Genomic DNA, 19,564 nt, shown 5'->3' with positions numbered 1-19,564 from the left:
GGGCCTAAATTCCCAGAGTCTCCGTTTGGGACGAAGCACGCTTGGTTCTTTCCAGCAACTCCCCGCGGTCTCTCAGCTCAGCCTCTGTTCCACCAAACCAGCTGGAGCGCGTTCGGCTATTTCCGGACTCGCTCGGGGGTCTTTTGCTCCTGCCGAGTCCGGCTTCCACCGACCCGATCTTATTCGGCTACTTCCGTAACTGTTCGGCTGTCTCGCTGTAACCTCCAGCCGGCCAGTCCCGCGGGAGTACATTCGGCTCTTTCCGGAATCACTCAGGCGTTTTCCCCGCCCCGACTCCGCCTAGGTCTCGGTGAACTCGCCGGCCCGAATGCGCTCGTCCATTTCCGCCGGGGGCGGGCCCGGCCGCTCGGAACCGCGGCGGCGGCTGACGAGGGGATCCCGCGGCTGCGGCGACGGCGGCCGCGGTGGAGCCACGGGGCGGATTCGGCTCAACGTGACGGCGGCCGCGGCGGCGGCGGTGGCGGTCGCGACCAGGTGAGTCCCTAGTGGCCGTCGTGGCAGGAGGGGCTGGGAGTGCACTGAACGCGGGGCTCCTAGGCAGATTACAGGGCCCCTGTGGAAGCCGGACCACAGGCGCGGGCTGCATCGGGCCCCGCGGGAATTGGGGGGCCGCAGGGAAGGGGAGGCGTCGGGCTCCCTCCGCAGCCGTGCAACCTGCCCGGGACGGTCGGGACGGAACGGGGGATTTCGCGGCGGAGATCCAGGGCCGGAGCCGCGGTCCCCCATGCAAGAAGGCCCCGTCTGGAGTGTGGCCTCGAGCGGTAACGAGGGGCGCCCAGCACTGGGGCACAATGGGGTGCAGGAGGGTCTGGGGTCGATCCCACTTCCGGTCTCCTGGCTGGGCTGCGGGGTCCACGCAGGCCCGAGTGTGCGTCTGCGTGAGCACGCAGGCAGTGTGTCCACCCGCGGAGCCCCCAGCCCTGCTGGGGCTCCCTCGCCTCTCGAATTCGGGGAGCGCCGTTTCCCCAGCGTGTGCAAACGCGTGCACACCGGGGCGCGGGGGCGGCCAGGCAGGCGGATCCAGGAGGTTTCCTGGACATTTCGTATCTTGGCCTCAGTTTCCCCACCTGTAGAATGTGGGTGACCAGGTTCAGAGAGCTGGTTTATTGGGGCACCTGAGAATGTGGAGCCCCGGCTCTGTGCTCAGACACCTCCTGACAGTCTCTGTGGCCTGGGGCTAAACCCCAGACCCTTGGCACGAGGCCGTTGTTGGATGGCGCCTTTTCTTCTAGCCACCTGAACTCTTGGCAAGCGACTTGCTGCTGCCAGGCCTTTGCATGTACCTTTGCAGAGGCTGGGAGGGGCCTGGTGCGCCCTCTTAGCTCTGAGGCAGATTCTCTAGACTGCACACCCCCGCCCCGGCCCCATCCTCACAGGAGAACCAGATCTGCAGGCCTGGGGCTGGGAACATGGAGGCCCCATCTCTGCTCCTCCAGGCCTGAGCTCCTGGGGGACAGTCATCACTCAGCACCTGGCATCTACCTCCCTTGGCGGCCACAGTGCCCTCCTCCTGTCCACCCTCTCCTGGCTCCCTGTCCTGCCCTGTAGCTAAGGTCTGGCTGGCTCTTTACCACACCTCCCCCCCTACTTTTTGCACCCATTGTGGGCCCCAGAGAGCCAAGCTAGGGACACCCCCAGCCCCCTGCCTGCCCCGCTGCAGACTGGAAGTCCCTGTGCTTGGACTTACTCTGCAGGTGCCAAGGGCTTTCCCTGGCCCTCCCGCCCTACCCTGTGCACCCTCTGCTGCCTCCTCCTCTGCTCCACCGGCCCCCAAGTACTTCGAGTGGCTCCCATTTCACCCTGCTTGCTCTGAGCGCCACTGGCCATGTGACAGCCACCGCCTCAGCTCCATCTGGGCCTGGGTGTGACTCCTCGCTTCTCCCTGGCCCATGGAGTGGCCCTACAGAGACCTCCCTGCTCTGAGCCTGGTTCCCATCTCGAACGAGGATGAGGAGCTCGCTCAGCTGAGCATGAAGTTTGTCCAGCTCCACTCCCCACAGCCCTGAGGGAGGGCTGCTAATGCACCCATTATACAAACGGGGAAACTGAGGTCAAGAAGGGCACCCAAATCCACCCAGCGATTCAGGGGGTTCCGGCCCAGGATTTGAATTTGGGCCCATCTCTGTGTCAAGGGTGTGCATCATCTGACTGTCACTGCCCTGTCCACCTGCAGGTCAGCGACCCTGGCCAAGCATGGTGGCAACCTGTGCCCTTGGCTCCCCCGGCTCCCTCACCTGGTACAGCTGGAGGAGCTGCCAGCCTCGGGCACTGATGGCCCCTCTCCTGAGGGAGTGATCTGCCTGCTCCAGCGCCCCTGTCCCATGGGGAACGCAGTGGCCAAGTGAACTGCAATCACTGCACCAGCCCCCGCCCTGCAGCTGGCGCATGGTGGACACAGCAACAAGTGGCCGTCTCGGAGTCATGGAATGATGGTGCGGAGCCAGGCATGAGCGGCCCCCAGGGTCGCCTTTGACTTCTGCTGGAAATCGAGGCCTGAGCACCCCAAGCCCACCCAGTGGATGGGGCCGTCAGGGCCCTGAGCAGCTGCCTGACCATCCCATCACACGGCACCCAGCCATGGCCGACGGCTTCCAGTACCGCGCACTGTACCCGTTCCGCCGGGAGCGGCCAGAGGACCTGGAGCTGCTACCCGGCGACGTGCTGGTGGTGAGCCGGGCTGCGCTGCAGGCACTGGGCGTGGCGGAGGGCGGTGAGCGCTGCCCACAGAGTGTAGGCTGGATGCCTGGCCTCAATGAGCGCACCCGACAGCGAGGTGACTTCCCTGGCACCTACGTCGAGTTCCTGGGGCCTGTGGCTCTGGCCCGGCCAGGCCCTCGACCACGAGGCCCCCGCCCACTTCCTGCCAGGCCCCGGGATGGGCCCCCCGAACCAGGTGAGCAGCAGGCAGAAGCCTTAGGAAGAAGATGTCCACTTGGACCCTCAGTCTTTTCTTCTCTGCAAGGAGGCACTGGGGTCTCTCTCAGGGGCGGAGGAATAAGGATATTGGTCGTTTATTAGATGTGTGTATGGGGCGCTGCTGTCAGCTCAGCACTGGACACAAAGCCTGGCCCTGCCCTCACAGGACTTCTAATTCAGGACGTGCTGGGAAGGTGATAATTGGTGGTAGAGGCTGTGCGGAAGGCTTGCAGGGAGGAACTGGGGTTGGAGGAACCCAGGCAGTGGGCACAGCAAGGGTGAGGGTGGTGACATAGCGATGGCAGGTTCAGGGGACGCTGACAGGCTCAGACAGTGAGGAGTGCTGAGGAAGGTGGCCCAGGGGGCGTGGACAGTGAGTGTTCATAGGATTCAGAGGCCCCATCTAGCTTCGTCCTACAGTTTGCAGATGGGGTTCCTGGTAGAACCCCTTTTATTTTACTTGGTTTTTAAAATCAAAGGAGCCAAAACCCAAGAGGGTGGGGTGCTGGGTAGAAAGGAGCCATCCCCACTTCCCAGGAGGGTGCCCGGAGCAGAGAGGCCGGGCACTGAGCGAATGTGGGGCAGGCAGGGGCTGTGGGTTCCGGCCAGGAAACGGAGGCCCCGGTTGAGGTGAGGAGGTGCCGAGGACCAGCCTGGCCTGATCCCGCCCTCCCGCAGCCGAGGAAGCCCACGGACAGGTTGAGACCAAAGGACTCAGGGTCAGTCCCCAGGGAGGCCAAGGCCCCAGGGGGCGCCAGGCTGCTCTGCTTGGTCCCCAGATGCTCAGGCCCGAGTCCCACAGCAGGGGGCAGAAGGCGGACGCAGAGGTTCGCAGCTTGGCTTGGGCCTCACAGCATCTGGCGTCTCCAGGGCCCCGGCCTGCGTCCTGCCTCGGCCTGAAGGAGCCAGAGGCGGCCCCATCCGGGCTCCAGGCCAGACTCTGCCTCTCCCCCTGGTAACAGCCGCCTCCCTCTGCCTGGCCTCGCTCCAGCCCCCACACCAGCTCCACTCGGGGCAGCTGCCCAGTCTCGCCCTCCAAACGTTCAGGGCCGTGACCTGCCAGGCTGCCCTCCGCAGAGCTGGGCTTCCCTCAGGAAATGGCAGCACTGGTCTGTGCGCCCTGGGACCCCCGGAGCCAGTGGAGGCGGGTTTCCGCCATCAGCCGATCAGGGCGCTGAGGCGGAGTCCCAGGGCCTCCTGGGCCTACCTGGCCAGCGTCCATGGGAGGCCCCGTGGAGGCCCGGCCTCTCTGAGCCCAAGTTGCTCATCTGTAAAATGGGGGCAGGGCCTGATCTCCGGGCCCTCCGGCTCCATTTGCACAGGGGTCCCTGGTGGTCTCTGGGCTGCATTTGCAGAACCAAGCCCCGCCCCCTCCTGCTGTTTCTTTTTTTTTTTCTTTTTTCTTTTTTTTTTTTTTTTGGCACATTCCATGCAGCTGGGCCTCTGCCGGCTCCAGGCCCCACCTGGCCTGTCACTCAGCGGCCCCACAGGCCCCAGCTTGCCCCTGCCCTGTGCCAGGGCGTCCTGCCGAGGGCCAGAGCCGCATCAAATGGTGGCGCAGCAGCAGGAGCCTGCTGGGGCGGGAGGCCAGCACACAGAGACCCCCCAGGAACACAGGGTGGGGGGCGTTGGCCCCAGAGCCTGGCGCCTGTCCGCTGGGAGGAGTTCCAGCCTTTTCAAAAAGGGAAGAGAATTTAGAAGCAGAATGACTTAGGAGGTGAGGAAGGGTCGCCGGAACAGCCGGTCAGGGGCATGCTTTCCTTCTCTTCTTTCTCAATCACTTTTTTTTCCATTTATATCAAAAAAGGAGAGACGGGCTGGGGTGCGGGCTGGGGTGCGGCTCAGTGGTAGAGAGCTCCCCTAGCACGTGTGAGGCCCTGGGTTCCATCCTCAGCGCCTTCAAAGAAGAATCCCCTAAGGGCGGCCACTGAAACTCAACAGCAGGTTTGGGGCTCTGCCGCAGTTGCTGTGCGACTCTGGGTGCCCGACCTGCCTTCTCTGGCCCTCGGTTTCTTCGAGGGAAAACAGGCAAATGGGGTAGGCTGCTTTTCTTTCTGTGACTCTGGACAGTAGAAATGCCCTCTGTCATGTTTCTAGAACCAGGAATCCCAAGTCAGGGCCTGCTCCCTCTGCAGGAAGTCAGGGTGGTCTCTTGCTCTGCGGCCTCCTGGTGTCTGCCGCCCTTCCTGGGCTTGGCCTGGCTCACTCCAGTCTCTGCAGCTGTCTTCACGTGGCCTTTAGACACCAGCTGGTGGCTTAGGGCCACCCTAGATCCAGGATGATCTGCTCGGGGCCAGATTTCCCTCTATTCTACCTGCAAAGACCCTACTTCCACAGAGCTGCAGGTCCCGGGGTCAGGGCTTGGACATCTTTTTGCGTGGCCACTCTTCAGCCTGGCCTCTGAAGCTGTGTGACGTCTCGATGTCTCTTACTCCAGAAAATGGCCTCCCATCAGTTCAACCCTCCCCGCGCCTCTTCCCTTCCAGCCTCCCCGGGGTGGTCCAGGTGCTGGGTGCTTGTCTGAGCCGGGTCCTGCCTGGAGCCATTTGAACCGAGCTCCACTGGGCAGAGGGACAGGGTCCTTCCAGGGACCTCACCAACCTGCTGTCCCCTACCAGGCCTCACCCTCCCTGACCTGCCTGAGCAGTTCTGCCCACCTGACGCGGCGCCCCCCATCCTGGTGAAGCTTGTGGAGACCTTTGAACAGATAGGTGAGCCGCAGCCTGGCCCTGACCCCGAGCCCTGCTTGCTCTCCTCCCTTGATGGGAGAAACCCCACAGAGGGCTGCCCCGCGCCTGCGCTGAGGAAGCTGAGCCTGGGAGCACTGGGCTCCCTGGGGGCGGGCACCTGGGTGGCGATGGACCGGAGGTGGCTCACAGTGCCCTTGGGAGATCTCCCTCCTTACCCCCTCTCCTCCTCTTAACCGTATCTCTGGGCTCCAAAGCCAGCCTGCTGGGGTTGAGTGGCCACCCGATCCTTCCGTGGGGTCGGGCAACGTTTAAGAGCTGACTCACTTGTCCCCTGACCCTCCAGGGCTGGACAGCGAACCCCACTGCAGGCCAGAGCTGCCCGCCCCGCGCACAGGTGAGGGGAGCCTCCGTGGGCAGGGCTGGGGGGAGCCGGCGGCGGTATCCCTGCAGGCTCCCCCCCAACAGCCGCTGGGCATGTCCCCCTGCACCCGCAGACTGGTCCCTGAGCGATGTGGATCAGTGGGACGCCGCTACCTTGTCGGATGGCATTAAGGGCTTCCTGCTGGCCTTGCCCACGCCCCTCGTGACACCTGAGGCCTCAGCAGAAGCCAGCCGGGCTCTGCGGGGTGAGCCTACAGGGGAGCCAGGGACAGGGAGGGGACTGGCGGAGGGTGGGTAGGCGGTCGCCCGCCCCGGCTCACCCAGCCCTGGCCTTCTGTTCTCAGAGGCTGCGGGGCCCGTGGGGCCGGTGCTGGAACCCCCGACGCTGCCGCTGCACCGCGCTCTCACGCTGCGCTTCCTACTCCAGCACCTGGGCCGGGTGGCCCGTCACGCCCCAGCCCCGGGCCCTGCCATCCGCGCCCTGGGGGCCACCTTTGGGCCGCTGCTGCTGCGCACGCAGCCACCCTCACCGCCGCCAGGGGGCGCGCCTGACGGGTGAGCAGCAGCGCCATGGGGGCGGGGCCGAGTGGAGCAGAAGGGGCGGGCGGACCTGGAGCCAGGACAGGAGACAGGTCTGGGCTGGTCAGGTGCTGCTTCTTGGTCTTCTCTGTGTCCTTGGGGACTGCACACACTAGGCAGGACTTGGCCTCACCTACCTGCGGGTGTCACCTACCCCTCTTCCCTGTACATACCTTCGTGTATAATGACCCCCAAGTGTGCGAGCACTAGAGGGGGTGTGCGTACCGCCATGTGAGGCCAGGACACCCTCCCCGGCCCTCACCATGCTCCCGTTCGCCAGGAGTGAGTCCAGCCCCAACTTCCCCGCGCTGCTGGTGGAGAAGCTGCTGCAGGAACACCTGGAAGAGCAGGAGGTCGCACCTCCAGGTAACACCCCCCCTTTTAAAAAATGATTGTCAGTTCATACTCCTGAGGGACCATGAATGCGGATCTGGAGCCCTGCCGGTATGAACAGGCCCCATTGCAGTGGGAGATGGCTGCAGTATACAGTTGGTGCTTACTGTGCATTTGTTTTCCTGTCCCCCAGCACTGCCACCTAAACCCTCCAAGGCAAAGCCAGCCCCCACAGGCCTGGCCAATGGGGGGAGCCCACCTTCCCTGCAGGACGCAGAGTGGTACTGGGGGGACATCTCCAGGTAGGGTCTCTGGGGTGGGGCTGGGGACCCAGGAGATGCCACTTGGGGTGTAGGGTGTCCAGATTAGCAGCATTCCCTGGATGTCCCCACAGGGAGGAGGTGAATGAGAAACTCCGGGACACCCCAGATGGAACCTTTCTGGTTCGAGATGCATCCAGCAAGATCCAAGGGGAGTACACTCTCACCCTCAGGTGGGCTCTCTAGGGGTTGCACAAGGTGTTGGCTGGAGGGCGAGGGCGGGGCAGGGCGGGCCGGGCCGGGTCCTGCTGGGTGCCCACGGCCCACCCTCCCTGCTGCAGGAAAGGCGGTAACAACAAGCTGATCAAGGTGTTCCACCGCGACGGCCACTACGGCTTCTCAGAGCCGCTCACCTTCTGCTCCGTGGTGGACCTCATCACCCACTACCGCCACGAGTCCCTGGCCCAGTACAACGCCAAGCTGGACACGCGGCTCCTCTACCCTGTGTCCAAGTACCAGCAGGTCCGTGCCACGCGGAGCCGGGGTGGGCAGCGCCTGGCTGGTTCCAGGGCCTCTGGCCCCAGGGGTGGCCTCGATCCAATCATGGGTCTCCCCTGACCCCGTGGTATCTCCAGGACCAGGTGGTCAAGGAGGACAGCGTGGAGGCGGTGGGCGCCCAGCTCAAGGTCTACCACCAGCAGTACCAGGACAAGAGCCGCGAGTACGACCAGCTCTACGAGGAGTACACGCGCACCTCCCAGGTACTCCTGTGCTCGGGAGCCAGGGCGCCCGCCGGCCGGCCGGGGAGGCCAGGAGCCAAGGGTCAACCCGAGGCCACGAGGACAGGTGGCCTGGCGCATGTAGTTAAAAAAAAAAAACAGAAAAGGGACAGATGAGAAGGGAGCAGCAGGCCCATAGAGTGTTCGTAGCAGGGCCTGGAGGTCCCGCCGAGAGCCTCTGTGCCTCTCTGGGACTGGGCTTCCCCCTGCGCTCTGGAACCCAGGACCTGGGTTACTCTCGGTGCTCCCTAACCAGGGTGTGACTCTGAACGATCATAGCCTGATGAAGACCTGGGCCCCAGGGCAGGAGGTCACAGGAATGGGGACATTTTTTTAAAAGGAGGTTTTGTCTCTCAAGGACTGTATCGGTGGGGGGGATACCAGGGGTTGAAACCAGGGGCACCTTGCCACAAAGCCACGTCCTCTGCTCTTTTTATTATTATTTTTTGAGACAGGATCTCACTAAGTAGCATAGAGTATTGCTAAGTTGCTTAGGCTGGCCTCGAACTTGCAGTCCTCCTGCCTCAGCCACCCAAGTTGATGGGGTTGCAGGCATGCACCCTGTGCCCGGCCCAAGGGCTGAATTAATATGCCTCTTTTTGCAAGTTGAGAGACAACAGATTCAGATAGAATGTCCTGTCTCTGCCAGTTGAAAGACATAGAAAATGCTGAGTGTATGGGCTCGGGCTGCGGCTCAGCAGCGGGGCACTCGCCTAACGGTATGTGAGGCCCTGGGTTCAACCTTCCGCACCGCATAAAAATAAATAAGTAAAATAAGTAGATTGTGTCCAGCTACAACTAAAAAAGTATTAAAAAAAAAAAAGTCCAGGGGTTTTTAGGTGCCCAAAGGAAAGGGGAAGTTGGGGAGTGAGGGCCTGGTTTTTGTTTGGTCTGGGGGTGGAACCGGGGGCCTGTGCGTGGGAGGCCAGCTGAGCTGTCTCCCCAGCCAGGAGGAAGGTTTTGAAGGCTGAATAGGAGTTCGTTGTCTTCCACTAGACTAAGTGTTCCAGGAACGCGTCCCGGGAGAGAACAGTTTGAGCAGGGCCTCCGTATCAGAGATGAGGTCGCCTTCATCCTCATGAGGGACTTTGGCGGAGTCCCTAGAGGTGCTCTGCCTTGCCCCTCTCCAGGAGCTGCAGATGAAGCGCACAGCGATCGAGGCCTTCAACGAGACCATCAAGATCTTCGAGGAGCAGGGCCAGACGCAGGAGAAGTGCAGCAAGGAGTATCTGGAGCGCTTCCGGCGCGAGGGCAACGAGAAGGAGATGCAGCGGTGAGGCGCGCTGCCGGAGGTGACGGCGGCAGGCGGGTGGGGTCTGCTGCACAGGCTTTGGAGGATGAGCAGGAGTTCGCCAAGGGACAAGGGGGGGTATGCTGTGCGCAGGCTGAGAGGCTCACATTGTAGCCTGGCGCACAGAAGGTTCTCGAGAGCCCTGGAGCCACCTGACACCACTGACCCTTCCCCGGCCCGCCCCCAGGATCCTGCTGAACTCGGAGCGGCTCAAGTCCCGCATCGCGGAGATCCACGAAAGTCGCACAAAGCTGGAGCAGGACCTGCGGGCCCAGGCCTCGGACAACCGCGAGATCGACAAGCGCATGAACAGCCTCAAGCCCGACCTCATGCAGCTGCGCAAGATCCGCGACCAGTACCTCGTGTGAGTGGAGCCCCAGGCCTGGCCTGTGCCCTTGCTCACCACGCGGCCCCCCCCTAGCCCCTGAGGACCCCTCGCTGGCCCCTGGGTCCCCTCCCTCTCTGCCAGCCGGCTGCTGCTCCCTGGGCCTCGGACGCGGGAGCCCTGGTCTCGCAGGCGCTCCGCTCTGCCCCCTGGCGGCAGCCGCAGCCTCTGTCCAGCTCCCACTCTCCAAGTGCCCGGCCAGGCGCCCTGCCCAGCACACGTGCATATTAGCGCGTTTATTCCTTTCCAAGCACTTTGCCAAGTTTGCCCTTAGCTGGGGAAGCCGAGGCACAGGGCAGACAGCTTGCTGGACAAAGGCCAACAGCAGTGCGGCGGCCCCCAGGACTGAGTCTCTCCGCGCATGGTGATAAGGCCTTATCAGGGCCTGGGGGATTTCAGGGCCTCCTAAATGTGAAGGTCAGTGGACAGGAGAGGTGGCTAGCAAGCAGCGCTCGGGAACCAGCGGCCCTTGACCAGCTCAAGGTCACCCCGTTATGGGATAGAAGTTATCCCGTCTCCTAGCCGCTGCCTCCCACGGGGCTGCCCTGGCCAGCTGCGTGCCCTCCCTGTTCCCCCGTCTACCCCCCCCCCCCCCCCCCCCCGCAAGCAGCAGGTGCCCACCGTCCTCTTTCTTCTTGGTCCTCAGGTGGCTTACCCAAAAAGGTGCCCGGCAGAAGAAGATCAATGAGTGGTTGGGGATCAAAAACGAAACAGAGGAGTGAGTGACTACCTGGAAGAGGAGGGGAGGGTGCTCCTTAGAGCAGGGACCTGTGGCGGGCTGTGAAGGAGGAGTGGGAGGTCGGCAGGGGGGAAGCACTGCGGGGCGGGGGCTGCAGATGAGTGACCAGGCCCGTCCCTGCCCCCCCACAGCCAGTACGCTCTGATGGAGGACGAGGAGGACCTCCCCCACCACGAGGAGCGCACGTGGTACGTGGGCAAGATCAACCGCACCCAGGCCGAGGAGATGCTCAGCGGCAAGCGCGACGGCACCTTCCTCATCCGCGAGAGCAGCCAGCGCGGCTGCTACGCCTGCTCCGTGGTGTGAGTGCCTCCGCGGGCCGGGAGAGCCCTTATTGAGCACCTACTGTGCGCCGGGCCCTTAGAGGACAGCCCCTCAGCTCCCCAGGAGGAGGCTGGCCGGGGGCGTGGGAGGAAGGGGCGCTTCTTGACCGGCCCTTGTCCCTCAGGGTGGACGGTGACACCAAGCACTGTGTCATCTACCGCACGGCCACCGGCTTCGGCTTCGCAGAGCCCTACAACCTGTACGGGTCGCTGAAGGAGCTGGTGCTGCACTACCAGCAGGCGTCCCTGGTGCAGCACAACGACGCGCTGCCCGTCACCCTGGCCCACCCCGTGCGCGCCCCCGGCCCCGGGCCGCCGCCAGCGGCGCGCTGAGCCCAGGACAGACCAGCCCCCAGGGTCCCCTCCCCGCTCGCCCTGCCCCCTTCCCGGCCTCCCTCCCTTTCCTGGTCTCTGTCTCTGTTTCCACGTTGGGGGTCCTGCCCCTCCACCCCTGTCCCTGGACCGCGCCCCTCGCCACGCCCCCGCAGTCCCCGGAGCCCCTCCCGGCTGCACCTCCATGTTTACAGAGGCCCCGGGCTGCGCGGCCCCGGCCTGGGCGCCCCGATTTTTAAGCCATAGACCTGGGGTCAGGGCAGGAAGGAACTTCGCTCGGCCGCTTCCAAGAACCTCGGCCGCCACCCTCGGGGCCGGGCGGGACCCGCCCCACGGACCCCAACTTCCCCTCCCGACACTGAAGTGAAACCGTCGCCTGAGGCCGCCACACGAGTCAAAAATAAACCCGTGAGCGCCTGCCCGGAGCCCAGGCCTCCAGGCTGCGCCGCCGGGTGACCGCTGCGACACTGCCCACGGTACCTCCACTGACCAGGTTCAGGCTCCTCCCGATCGTGTTGGGTGTGGATTGTTTTTCCTGACTGTAAGATCCCTGTTTTCTACGCTGCCCGGGACCCGCTGCCCGCCGCCAGGCTGGGCGCAGCTTTTGTACGGTACGTCGTTTCGACATGGAGATAAAACATTTGAACATGGCCCGAGTGTGTCCTTGATGCCTGGGATTCTCTGCAGTCCCCATGTGCAGGGGGACCCTGGCATGCGTGGGTCACGGTGGCCAGGACTGCCACCTCTGAGTGCCAAGGCCTTCACTCCCCCACACTGGGCCACATGAGCGCAGAGGACTCCACACCCACCTAGTGTCCCTCGGGAGAGCCACCGCTCAGCCCCCAGCTCCTGCTCGGGGGTACCCAGGGCCTCCTCTGGCTCTGACCGGCCTCCAGGTTTGCGTCCCTGCTGGGCCACCAGCTGTGCCCTCAGAAGAAGTCCCCTCCCTTCTCTGATCTGCAGCTTCCTCCTCGTCGAGTGGCATCAATAGTCCCGACACTCCTCGTGCCACCCAGAGGGTGCCCCGTGTCCTCAGATGCAGCATGCAGCTACTGTGAGGCCCTCCCTGGCCCCCTCTAGACATTTGTTCAACACTCGGGGACCATGACCCAGGGCAGGTCGCAGGGTCCTGCATCTCTTGGACCTGGACTTCTAGTTGCCACTCTCCGGGGAGCAGAGAACCCCCCTGGCTCCCCCCAAGACCTCACATGCAACCGGTGGCCCATGCCTGCCATCCCAGCGGCTCAGGAGGCTGAGGCAGGAGGATCTCAAGTCCAAAGCCAGCCTCAGCAACAGTGAGGTGCTAAGCAGTTCAGTGAGGCCCTGTCTCTAAATAAAAGACAGAATGGGGCTGGGGACGTGGCTTCATGGTTGAGTGCCCCTGGGCTCAATCCCCACTACAAAAGAAAAAAAAAGCCCACAAGCCTGGGCAGCTTGGAGGAAATCAACCAAAAACCCCCGCCCAGGCGACTGCTGTACTCTCAGGACAAGACAGCTTCCTCTGAGTCCCCAAGCTCCTTTCCTGTCACATGCCCAGCTGGAGATGTTCCATAAGTAACTCCAGCCTGTAGGATGCCTCCTGTTGCTTGTGTGGTCACAGGACAAAAGCCCTCTGCCCACGCCCCAGCCAGACTGGGCCAGGGGTAGGAGGTGCTTGGCAACAGCCTATGTGGTCTTTACACTCAAATCACCATGCAGCTTGCTGTGCATCTTTGGCAAAGTTGCCTAACCTCTCTGGTCACAGCTTTCTCAATACCAGATGGAGTCTGTAGTTGCTATCCCTGGCCACGACTAGATGCCTCTGAGGGTTCAGCGATACATTGAGTTGTGGCCCCAACCTGGGCCTGACACGAAGCATACAAGTTAAATGATGAGGGTACTTAACATGACTTCCTCCATTAGGGAAGACACCAAGGAACCACAGGAAAAAATGTAGCAATTTTATTTATTATTGCTTCAGTCTCACCCAGCCCAGGCTGAGGGCACAGCAATGTCCTGAAGACGAAGTGCTGAATCTTGGGAAGAACTTAGGACATAAATAGCAGGCACAGTGGCGCACGCCTGTAATTCTGACGCGGGAGACTGAGGCAGGAGGATCACAAGTGTGATGCAGCCTCTGGAACTCAACAAGACCCCGTCTCAAAACGAAAATGGCTGGGGTGTGTGTGGCTATTTTAGAGCACCCTGGGTTTGATTCCCAGTGTCACACACTAAAAAAAAGGAAATGGAGAGGCTCGGGTGAGGGTCAGTGGCTGAGCAGATGCTCAGCCTGGGCAAGGCCTTGGGTTCCATCCCCAGCACCACAAAAATGAAGAGGAGGAGCCAGGCTTTGTTACTGGCTTGGTCCTCCTAGGGACAGGACACGGGGACTCTGTCTCTGGGGCTTCAGGGAAACTCCGCTCCTGAGTCTGCGCCACTGCTTCATGGAGGCACGTGGAGGCTGGGACCTCCCGGCACTGAGGGGACGGGCTGAGGAACGCACGCTGAGCTTCGTCTCCTAGCAGGGTTTGGTGTTTCTTCCTGGCACTGGGCTCCGTGGCTGGCCAGGCCTCGGGAAGCTTGCAGCATCTGAACCTGTTATGCTCGAATTCGGGACCCCCAAAGACCACCAGAGACCAAGATCAGTGTAAGCAGCAAAGAGGTGTTTGTTGCGAGCTCGGTCCTCTGCGCCCACACACAGCAACTGGTGACGCCGAGAGGCCCCGAGCCCAGGGTTTGCAGCAGTTTTATACACTCTTTGGGGAGGGCAGGGACCCCCACATACATCATAGCATCTCTTAGCAAATCATCACACACCTCGGGAAAATCAAATAACAACTCTAAAACCTGATTAGCACATTCACTGGCGGGAACAAGTTGGGTAGGGGTGACTGGTCAGTACAAGAGGGGGATTCGTTTGAACTGACTGGTTTAAGCCATGAGGGGTGTTCCTGCTGAACTACATGGTTTCCCAACACCTTATCAACCACCATGAACTACTGGGAGGGTCATCTGGCATCCCAGGTATTTCCCTGTCTCATGCTGATTGGTGGCTGCTAGGGGACTGCTACGGGTCCTCATCTACCCTGACTGAGTCAGGGACACCTGTCGCAGCAGATCTCTCTCTGTTATTTGCAGATAAACCACTTAGCAGGGTGGGAATGTGCCTAGGAGCATTCTGTGGGTCTTTCCAAGGACAAAGGTCATGTCCTTTCCTTGGACAGGCTCTGCTCTGAGATAGAGGCTGGTTTTTCAAACCTCGTGGTTATTCCAAAAAAAAAAAAAAAACCCTCCAGCCTCCATCCAGGCCTTTTGTGGAGGCCACACTTCGTCTGCATTGCTGGGGCCTCTGGAGTGGCCATCCTGGATGGCCCCTTCCCAGGGTACCCTCCTGAGGCCCAGCCTGGGATGAGTTCTTCCTGCCTCTGAGGGCTGTGTGGTGGCTTTATCCCCCAAACCTCTCTCCTACAGATGGGGAAACTGAGGCTCCCTTTCTCTAAGGGATCAGTGGTGTCCCGGGAGCAAATCCGGTGCCAGACTGACTCCATCTGCTCTGCGGCTCCCCCAAGTCCAACCTCCTCCGCCCACCCGCCCTGTACATGGCAAACCGCTTCCCTGCCCCGCAGGGCCAGGACATCCCCACGCCAAGCCTTGCTCAGGAAAGAAGGTACCCAACCCTCCTGTCCCCCACCCAAAGTAGGGGTGGGGATCCCACTGGGTCGCGGCTTCTGCTTTTTGTTGAGCTGTGGCCAAGCCGGGATCAACTGGTGGCGGTGAGTCTGGAGCCCAGGGCCCGAGGCGGGAGGGGGAGGGGCCAGTCACAAGGGTTAGGCAAGGAGAGGGGGTCATCCTGGGCCTGGCCGGAGGGAGGGAGGGGACCCAGGCCGCGCAGCCCCTGCTGGCTTCAGGCACAGAATCTCATCAGAGCTCAGGAGCGCCCTAGAGTGGGACCCAGAGGCCATGGACAGGCCTTGATTCCCTGGGGATCCCCAGAGTGTCCCTGACTCACCCGGGCTCACAGGGCTCTGGACCCCGGGCCCGGCATGACTGGGTGCGGCCGGCGGCCCAGCAGGAGCTAGGAGGTGACCGACCGCCTTGTCTTGATCTGGGGCGCAGCGTCTGGGCAGGTTGGTGGCGTGGGCAGGTTGGAAAGCAGGCCCAGAGAAAGAAGGAAAGATCCCAGCGACACTTGGCCTGGGCCCCGAGGGGCGTGGGCACCCGAGGGTGGCCGGGCCTGGGGGCGGGGCCACCGCCGGGATAAAGACGCCTCCTTCCCGCGGCGGCCGCTCCAGCCGCTGCGCCTTTGCCCCCGCCGGTATGGCCCCGTCGCCACTCCTGCCGTCCCTACCGCTGCTGCTGCTGCTGCTGCTGCTGCTGGAAGTCCCCGCTGTGACGCGGGCGTCCTCGTTGGCCTCCCAGAGGGTGGCCGCCTGCAAGGTAGGGTTGGACGGCGACGCGGCAGGCGGGCCAGAGGGGACCGCGCCCTAGCGGGGCAGGCGGCTCCTCTCCTCTGCCCGGACTTTGCTTGGGAAGATCAGGTGGGGACTCCCGGAGGGGACGCCGTCCCAGCGGGTGCCGGCTCTCCCGCCCCATTCATTCCCGTCACCGTGGTCACACACTCGCTTTTGCTTCCCCATCGCGTGTCTGAGACCCGCAGCTGTCACCCGCCCGCCCCTCCCGATTGATGGTTAAGCACCTACGGTATACTTCTCGCCTGGGAACCCGGGCCTCCTCCTGGAGGCAGAGGTGACCCGATGATCTAAGGGCTCGCTCGCGCCTCCGGCGCCCGCAGGCGCTCGGGCCAGTCGGGCGCGCATTCCAGCCGGGAGGAGGTCTGGCGTGCTTCTGCTAGGGAGCAGCAGATGCCCCGAAGGCTGAGCAACTTGCTCAAGGTCCCGGAGACCAGACCCGCCTGCCACCCTTCTGCTGAAGCCGGAAGTCAGCACATATTAGGCGCCGCCTCTGTTTAGTGGGGCATGGGTGAGGTTCACGTGGATCCCCGGAGAGGAAGGATAAATAAGTCCGCGTGGTAGTCCGTCCTTGCTTAGCTCAGGGCCCAGGATCTGGGGAGGGAAGGAGTGATAAGAAATGAGCATGCATTAGGCTTCCATGGTATGCACCTCCAAAAAAGTGGAGCTGAGGCTCAGCATGGTGGCACACGCCTGAAATCCCAGCAACTTAGGAGGCTGAGGCAGGAGGATCATAAATCTGAGGTCACCTCAGAAACTTGGCGAGGCCCTAAGCCACTTAGCGAGGCCCTGGCTCAAAATAAAAAGAGTAAAAAGGGCTGGGGTGAGCTCGGCGGTTAGCGCTCCTGGGTGGAATTCCCAGTACAGTGACCAGGAATACAAGTGCCTGACCCTTCACTGTATCCAGCCCTTATGAGTGAGGGGGCATTACCTCACTTGGAGGGAAGCAAGGCCTGTGCATATACTGAATGCCTACTGTTTGCACGACTGTTTTGCCTGATTTGTAGACAAACTGAGACTGAGGACCGTTTGAGGGTACAGTAAAACTTCTGATGGCTGGAATAGTGGCTAGGGTGGTGGAGCACTTGCCTCGCCTGTGCTTGACCCTGGCGTCCACCCCCAGCACTGCAGAGACAACAGAAAAAGAAAAAGCAGGGTCCCCCACCCCCACCCTGCAAGACCTGGCCCAAGTTCAAGGTGCACCTCTTGCTTGCCCTTTTCCTTCTCCAAGAATCCCAGCGCGGCCCCAATACACGGGGAGCTGCCCCGGGGGCTGCGCCTGCTCACGCGCACCCTGCGCCCTGCTCCTAGCAGGTCCACGACCTGTGCCTGCGGGAGCCCCTCCAGAAGTCCCCGGAGCTGCTGGTCAATGTGAGCCTCTACTACGAGTCCCTGTGCGGAGGCTGCAGGTACTTCCTGGTCAGAGACCTCTTCCCAACGTGGCTGATGGTCATGGAGATCCTCAATGTCACCCTGGTTCCCTACGGAAACGCCCAGGTGGGTAGGCGCCAGGGAAGCCGGGGAGGGGTCGCCGGGGTGGCGATCCAGGGCTCACTGGGCTCTCTGCTTGCAGGAGCGGAATGTCAGCGGCACGTGGGAGTTCACGTGCCAACACGGGGAGCGAGAGTGCCAGCTGAACAAGGTGGAGGTGAGCAGGGACCCGGGCGCGCAGTGGCTGCGCAGCCTGGGGCGCCCGTAGGGAAGGAACTCTGCCGGCGCCATCCTCGGCGCCTCCCGCCTCGGCGCCATCCCATCCGCCTTACCCTCATCCGCCGTAGGCACCGTGTTTGTCCCCAGAAGCTTTGGGGTGTGGGGACCCCTCCTGACCTTGGCCGCCCCCTCTCTGGTCCCAGGCCTGCCTGTTGGACCAGCTGGAGAAGAGCGCCGCCTTCCTCACCATCGTCTGCCTGGAACAGCTGGACGACATGGAAAAACATCTGAAACCGGTGAGCAACGCGGACCCTGGCCAGCCCAGGTTCCAGTCCCAGCTCCACTGTCCTTGTCGCCCCAGGAAAAGAGCCTCTCTTGTCAAAGCTCCCTTCTCTGGGTCAGGGGAACACAGGCAGGTCCCTTGGGGGTGCAAGTGCATCAGGGAAGACGCACTGGAGGAGGCATCTCTGAGCTGGGCATGGAAGGAAGCACAGGAAGATGCAGGGACATAGATGATAGGATATGGGGACAATAGATAGGAGAGGCCCTACCTATTTCCCTGGGGGATTGTAAAACAAAAATAATAATTCCCCAAAGGGTGATCCCCCACCCCAATCATGTATTCATTCATCAAACATCCAGGACACCCAAGAAGCCTCACCCCATCACTCCCCACCTTGCAGGATCAGAGGGGGGCTGGGGAGTGAAGAGGACGAGGGAACACTGGGGAGGAGGGAGGAGGAGGAGGAAGGGTGTTCATGCGTGGGAACAGCAAGCTCTGAGTATAGAGAGACCCGTGGAAAGCGGCTGGTCTTAGCAGGGAGAGCACGAAGGGTGGGAGGCAGGAGTAGCCTGAACCCCAGCCTCAGGAGCCTCCATTCAGGCATGTAATGAGCACCTACTGTTTATGGGCACTGTTGCATCGCTGTGGAACCAACTGTCCCCTCTTGCCAGTGAGGAAACAAGCCTGGTGGGGGGGAGGCAGAGGGGACCGTTGGGGAGATAACAGGGAGGAAGCCGAGCAACACGCTGGCCCACCCCTTGCCCCAGTGCCTGGAGCTCTATGCCCCCGAGGTGTCCCCAGACAGCATCATGGACTGCGCAACCGGGGCGCGAGGCACCCAGCTCATGCACGCCAACGCCCAGCTGACAGACGAGCTACAGCCACCCCACCAGTATGTGCCCTGGGTCGTCGTCAACGGGGTAAGACTGTGTGTGAGCACCCGCAGCGGGACCCTGGGAGGGGGTCCCGGTGGTGGAGGTGCCCACTGGTCTGAGCCAGTCTTGGGAGCCCTGGCAACCCCTTGGGGGCCCAGACCAGCAGAGCAGGATTGCGGGGCTGGTGGTCAGTGGGGCTGCTTGCTTTTCTCTGTGCAGAAGCCCCTGAAAGACCCCAGCCAGCTCCTGAGCCTCGTCTGCCAGCTGTATCAGGTAAGATGGGGGGAGCCGGGATCCCGCTGCTGGGAGGAGCACCTCCTGCCAGGATTCCCACACTGACCCCCCACTCCAGGGTGAGGAAAAGCCAGATGTCTGCTCCTCCATGGCCACCACCCCCAGGGAGGTCTGCTACAAGTGACCAGGAGTTAGTGTCCCAGGACGGAAAGGACAGGAAGAGCCAGAGCTTAGCTACCACCCTTCTTCGGATCCCCAGCCCTCGGCAGATACGACTCACCAACTGGGGGACTTCTAGACACCCCGCAAAGCCCAGACCCAAAATTCCACCCTGTGATCCAGGGTTCTGCCTCCCTGAGAATGGTGCAAGACTGAAATTCAATTAATACGTAATAAATTCATCTGGTTGTGATGATTTATTTTATACCATTTTTTTGCAGCACTGGGAATGGAACCCAGGGCTTTGGGCAGCCACTGAGCTACACCCCAGCCCCTTGGATAGTTTTCAAAAGTGGAAAAGTCAAGCTGGGTGCGGTGACGCACACCTGTAATCCCAGTGGCTTGGGAGGCTGAGGCAGGAGGATCACAAGTTCAAAGTCGGCCTCAGCAATTTAACGAGGCCCTGTCTCTAAAAAATAAAAAGGGCTGGGATGTGGCTTAGTGGTTAAGCATCCCTGGGTTCAATCCCCAGGACCAAAAAATCAGCAGCAGCCGCAGCATCTCAGGGGTTGGGCTCGTGGCTCAGGGGCGAACAGTCTTGTTCTAGCCTGTGTGAGGCCCGGGATTCCATCCACAGCTCTGCAAAAAATGAAATAATAATAATGAATGCAGGCTCTGATTTTTCACTGTGCAGACCTGGGGATGGAGCAATGTGAGGACTAAATGCATCCTAGAGGGACTCTGGCCAAGTTAACATTTTAATCATTAACTGAATTTCTGGCTGCTAATGGACTGTTTTTGCCTAATATCGCTTGGAACACTGTCAGGACTCTGAGAAACAGCATGGAACAGAGAGGCTGCTGCAGCCCCGTAGTGGGGCGTCTG

The 19,564-nt window shown here is 61.8% G+C and overlaps 2 protein-coding genes across 4 annotated transcripts; both read left to right on the top strand.

The window, feature by feature from the left end:
- The first annotated feature begins 365 nt into the window (after positions 1 to 365).
- On the top strand, positions 366 to 11,044 carry Pik3r2 (phosphoinositide-3-kinase regulatory subunit 2). The gene is made up of 16 exons (XM_026389778.2): positions 366 to 495; positions 2,195 to 2,914; positions 5,556 to 5,648; positions 5,971 to 6,021; positions 6,122 to 6,253; positions 6,353 to 6,563; positions 6,868 to 6,953; positions 7,114 to 7,222; positions 7,315 to 7,413; positions 7,522 to 7,702; positions 7,816 to 7,941; positions 9,090 to 9,232; positions 9,438 to 9,614; positions 10,282 to 10,353; positions 10,506 to 10,676; positions 10,823 to 11,044. The coding sequence occupies exons 2-16, from the start codon at positions 2,599 to 2,601 to the stop codon at positions 11,028 to 11,030; spliced, it is 2,175 nt and encodes a 724-aa protein (XP_026245563.1). The 5' UTR covers positions 366 to 495; positions 2,195 to 2,598; the 3' UTR covers positions 11,031 to 11,044.
- A 3,560-nt stretch (positions 11,045 to 14,604) lies between these two features.
- On the top strand, positions 14,605 to 18,932 carry Ifi30 (IFI30 lysosomal thiol reductase). 3 transcript variants are annotated; one of them, XM_026389797.2, is made up of 8 exons: positions 14,605 to 14,676; positions 15,302 to 15,446; positions 16,793 to 16,975; positions 17,052 to 17,126; positions 17,332 to 17,424; positions 18,179 to 18,331; positions 18,506 to 18,559; positions 18,639 to 18,932. In XM_026389797.2, exons 1-8 carry the CDS (start codon positions 14,609 to 14,611, stop codon positions 18,702 to 18,704), a joined length of 837 nt encoding a protein of 278 aa, XP_026245582.2. In that variant the 5' UTR covers positions 14,605 to 14,608; the 3' UTR covers positions 18,705 to 18,932. The 3 variants fall into 3 exon arrangements, with proteins under 3 accessions (XP_026245582.2, XP_077652465.1, XP_026245583.2); XM_077796339.1 differs by having other exon boundaries at positions 16,790 to 16,975; XM_026389798.2 differs by lacking the exon at positions 14,605 to 14,676 and having other exon boundaries at positions 15,257 to 15,446; positions 16,790 to 16,975.
- Positions 18,933 to 19,564: the final 632 nt, after the last annotated feature.

The sequence above is a fragment of the Urocitellus parryii genome, chromosome 3 (assembly GCF_045843805.1).
Source record: "Urocitellus parryii isolate mUroPar1 chromosome 3, mUroPar1.hap1, whole genome shotgun sequence".
Taxonomy (NCBI): domain Eukaryota; kingdom Metazoa; phylum Chordata; class Mammalia; order Rodentia; family Sciuridae; genus Urocitellus; species Urocitellus parryii.
This window is presented reverse-complemented; position numbering and strand designations above follow the sequence as displayed.

Coding starts and splice junctions, on each gene's coding strand:
- Pik3r2 (XM_026389778.2), top strand. CDS start 2,599: ATGGCCGACGGCTTCCAGTACCGCGCACTGTACCCGTTCCGCCGGGAG. Junction 5,649..5,970: donor GGAGACCTTTGAACAGATAG/GTGAGCCGCAGC, acceptor CTGACCCTCCAG/GGCTGGACAGCGAACCCCAC. Junction 6,254..6,352: donor AGCCAGCCGGGCTCTGCGGG/GTGAGCCTACAG, acceptor TTCTGTTCTCAG/AGGCTGCGGGGCCCGTGGGG.
- Ifi30 (XM_077796339.1), top strand. CDS start 14,609: ATGGCAAACCGCTTCCCTGCCCCGCAGGGCCAGGACATCCCCACGCCA. Junction 15,447..16,789: donor AGAGGGTGGCCGCCTGCAAG/GTAGGGTTGGAC, acceptor CCCTGCTCCTAG/CAGGTCCACGACCTGTGCCT. Junction 18,332..18,505: donor CCTGGGTCGTCGTCAACGGG/GTAAGACTGTGT, acceptor TTCTCTGTGCAG/AAGCCCCTGAAAGACCCCAG.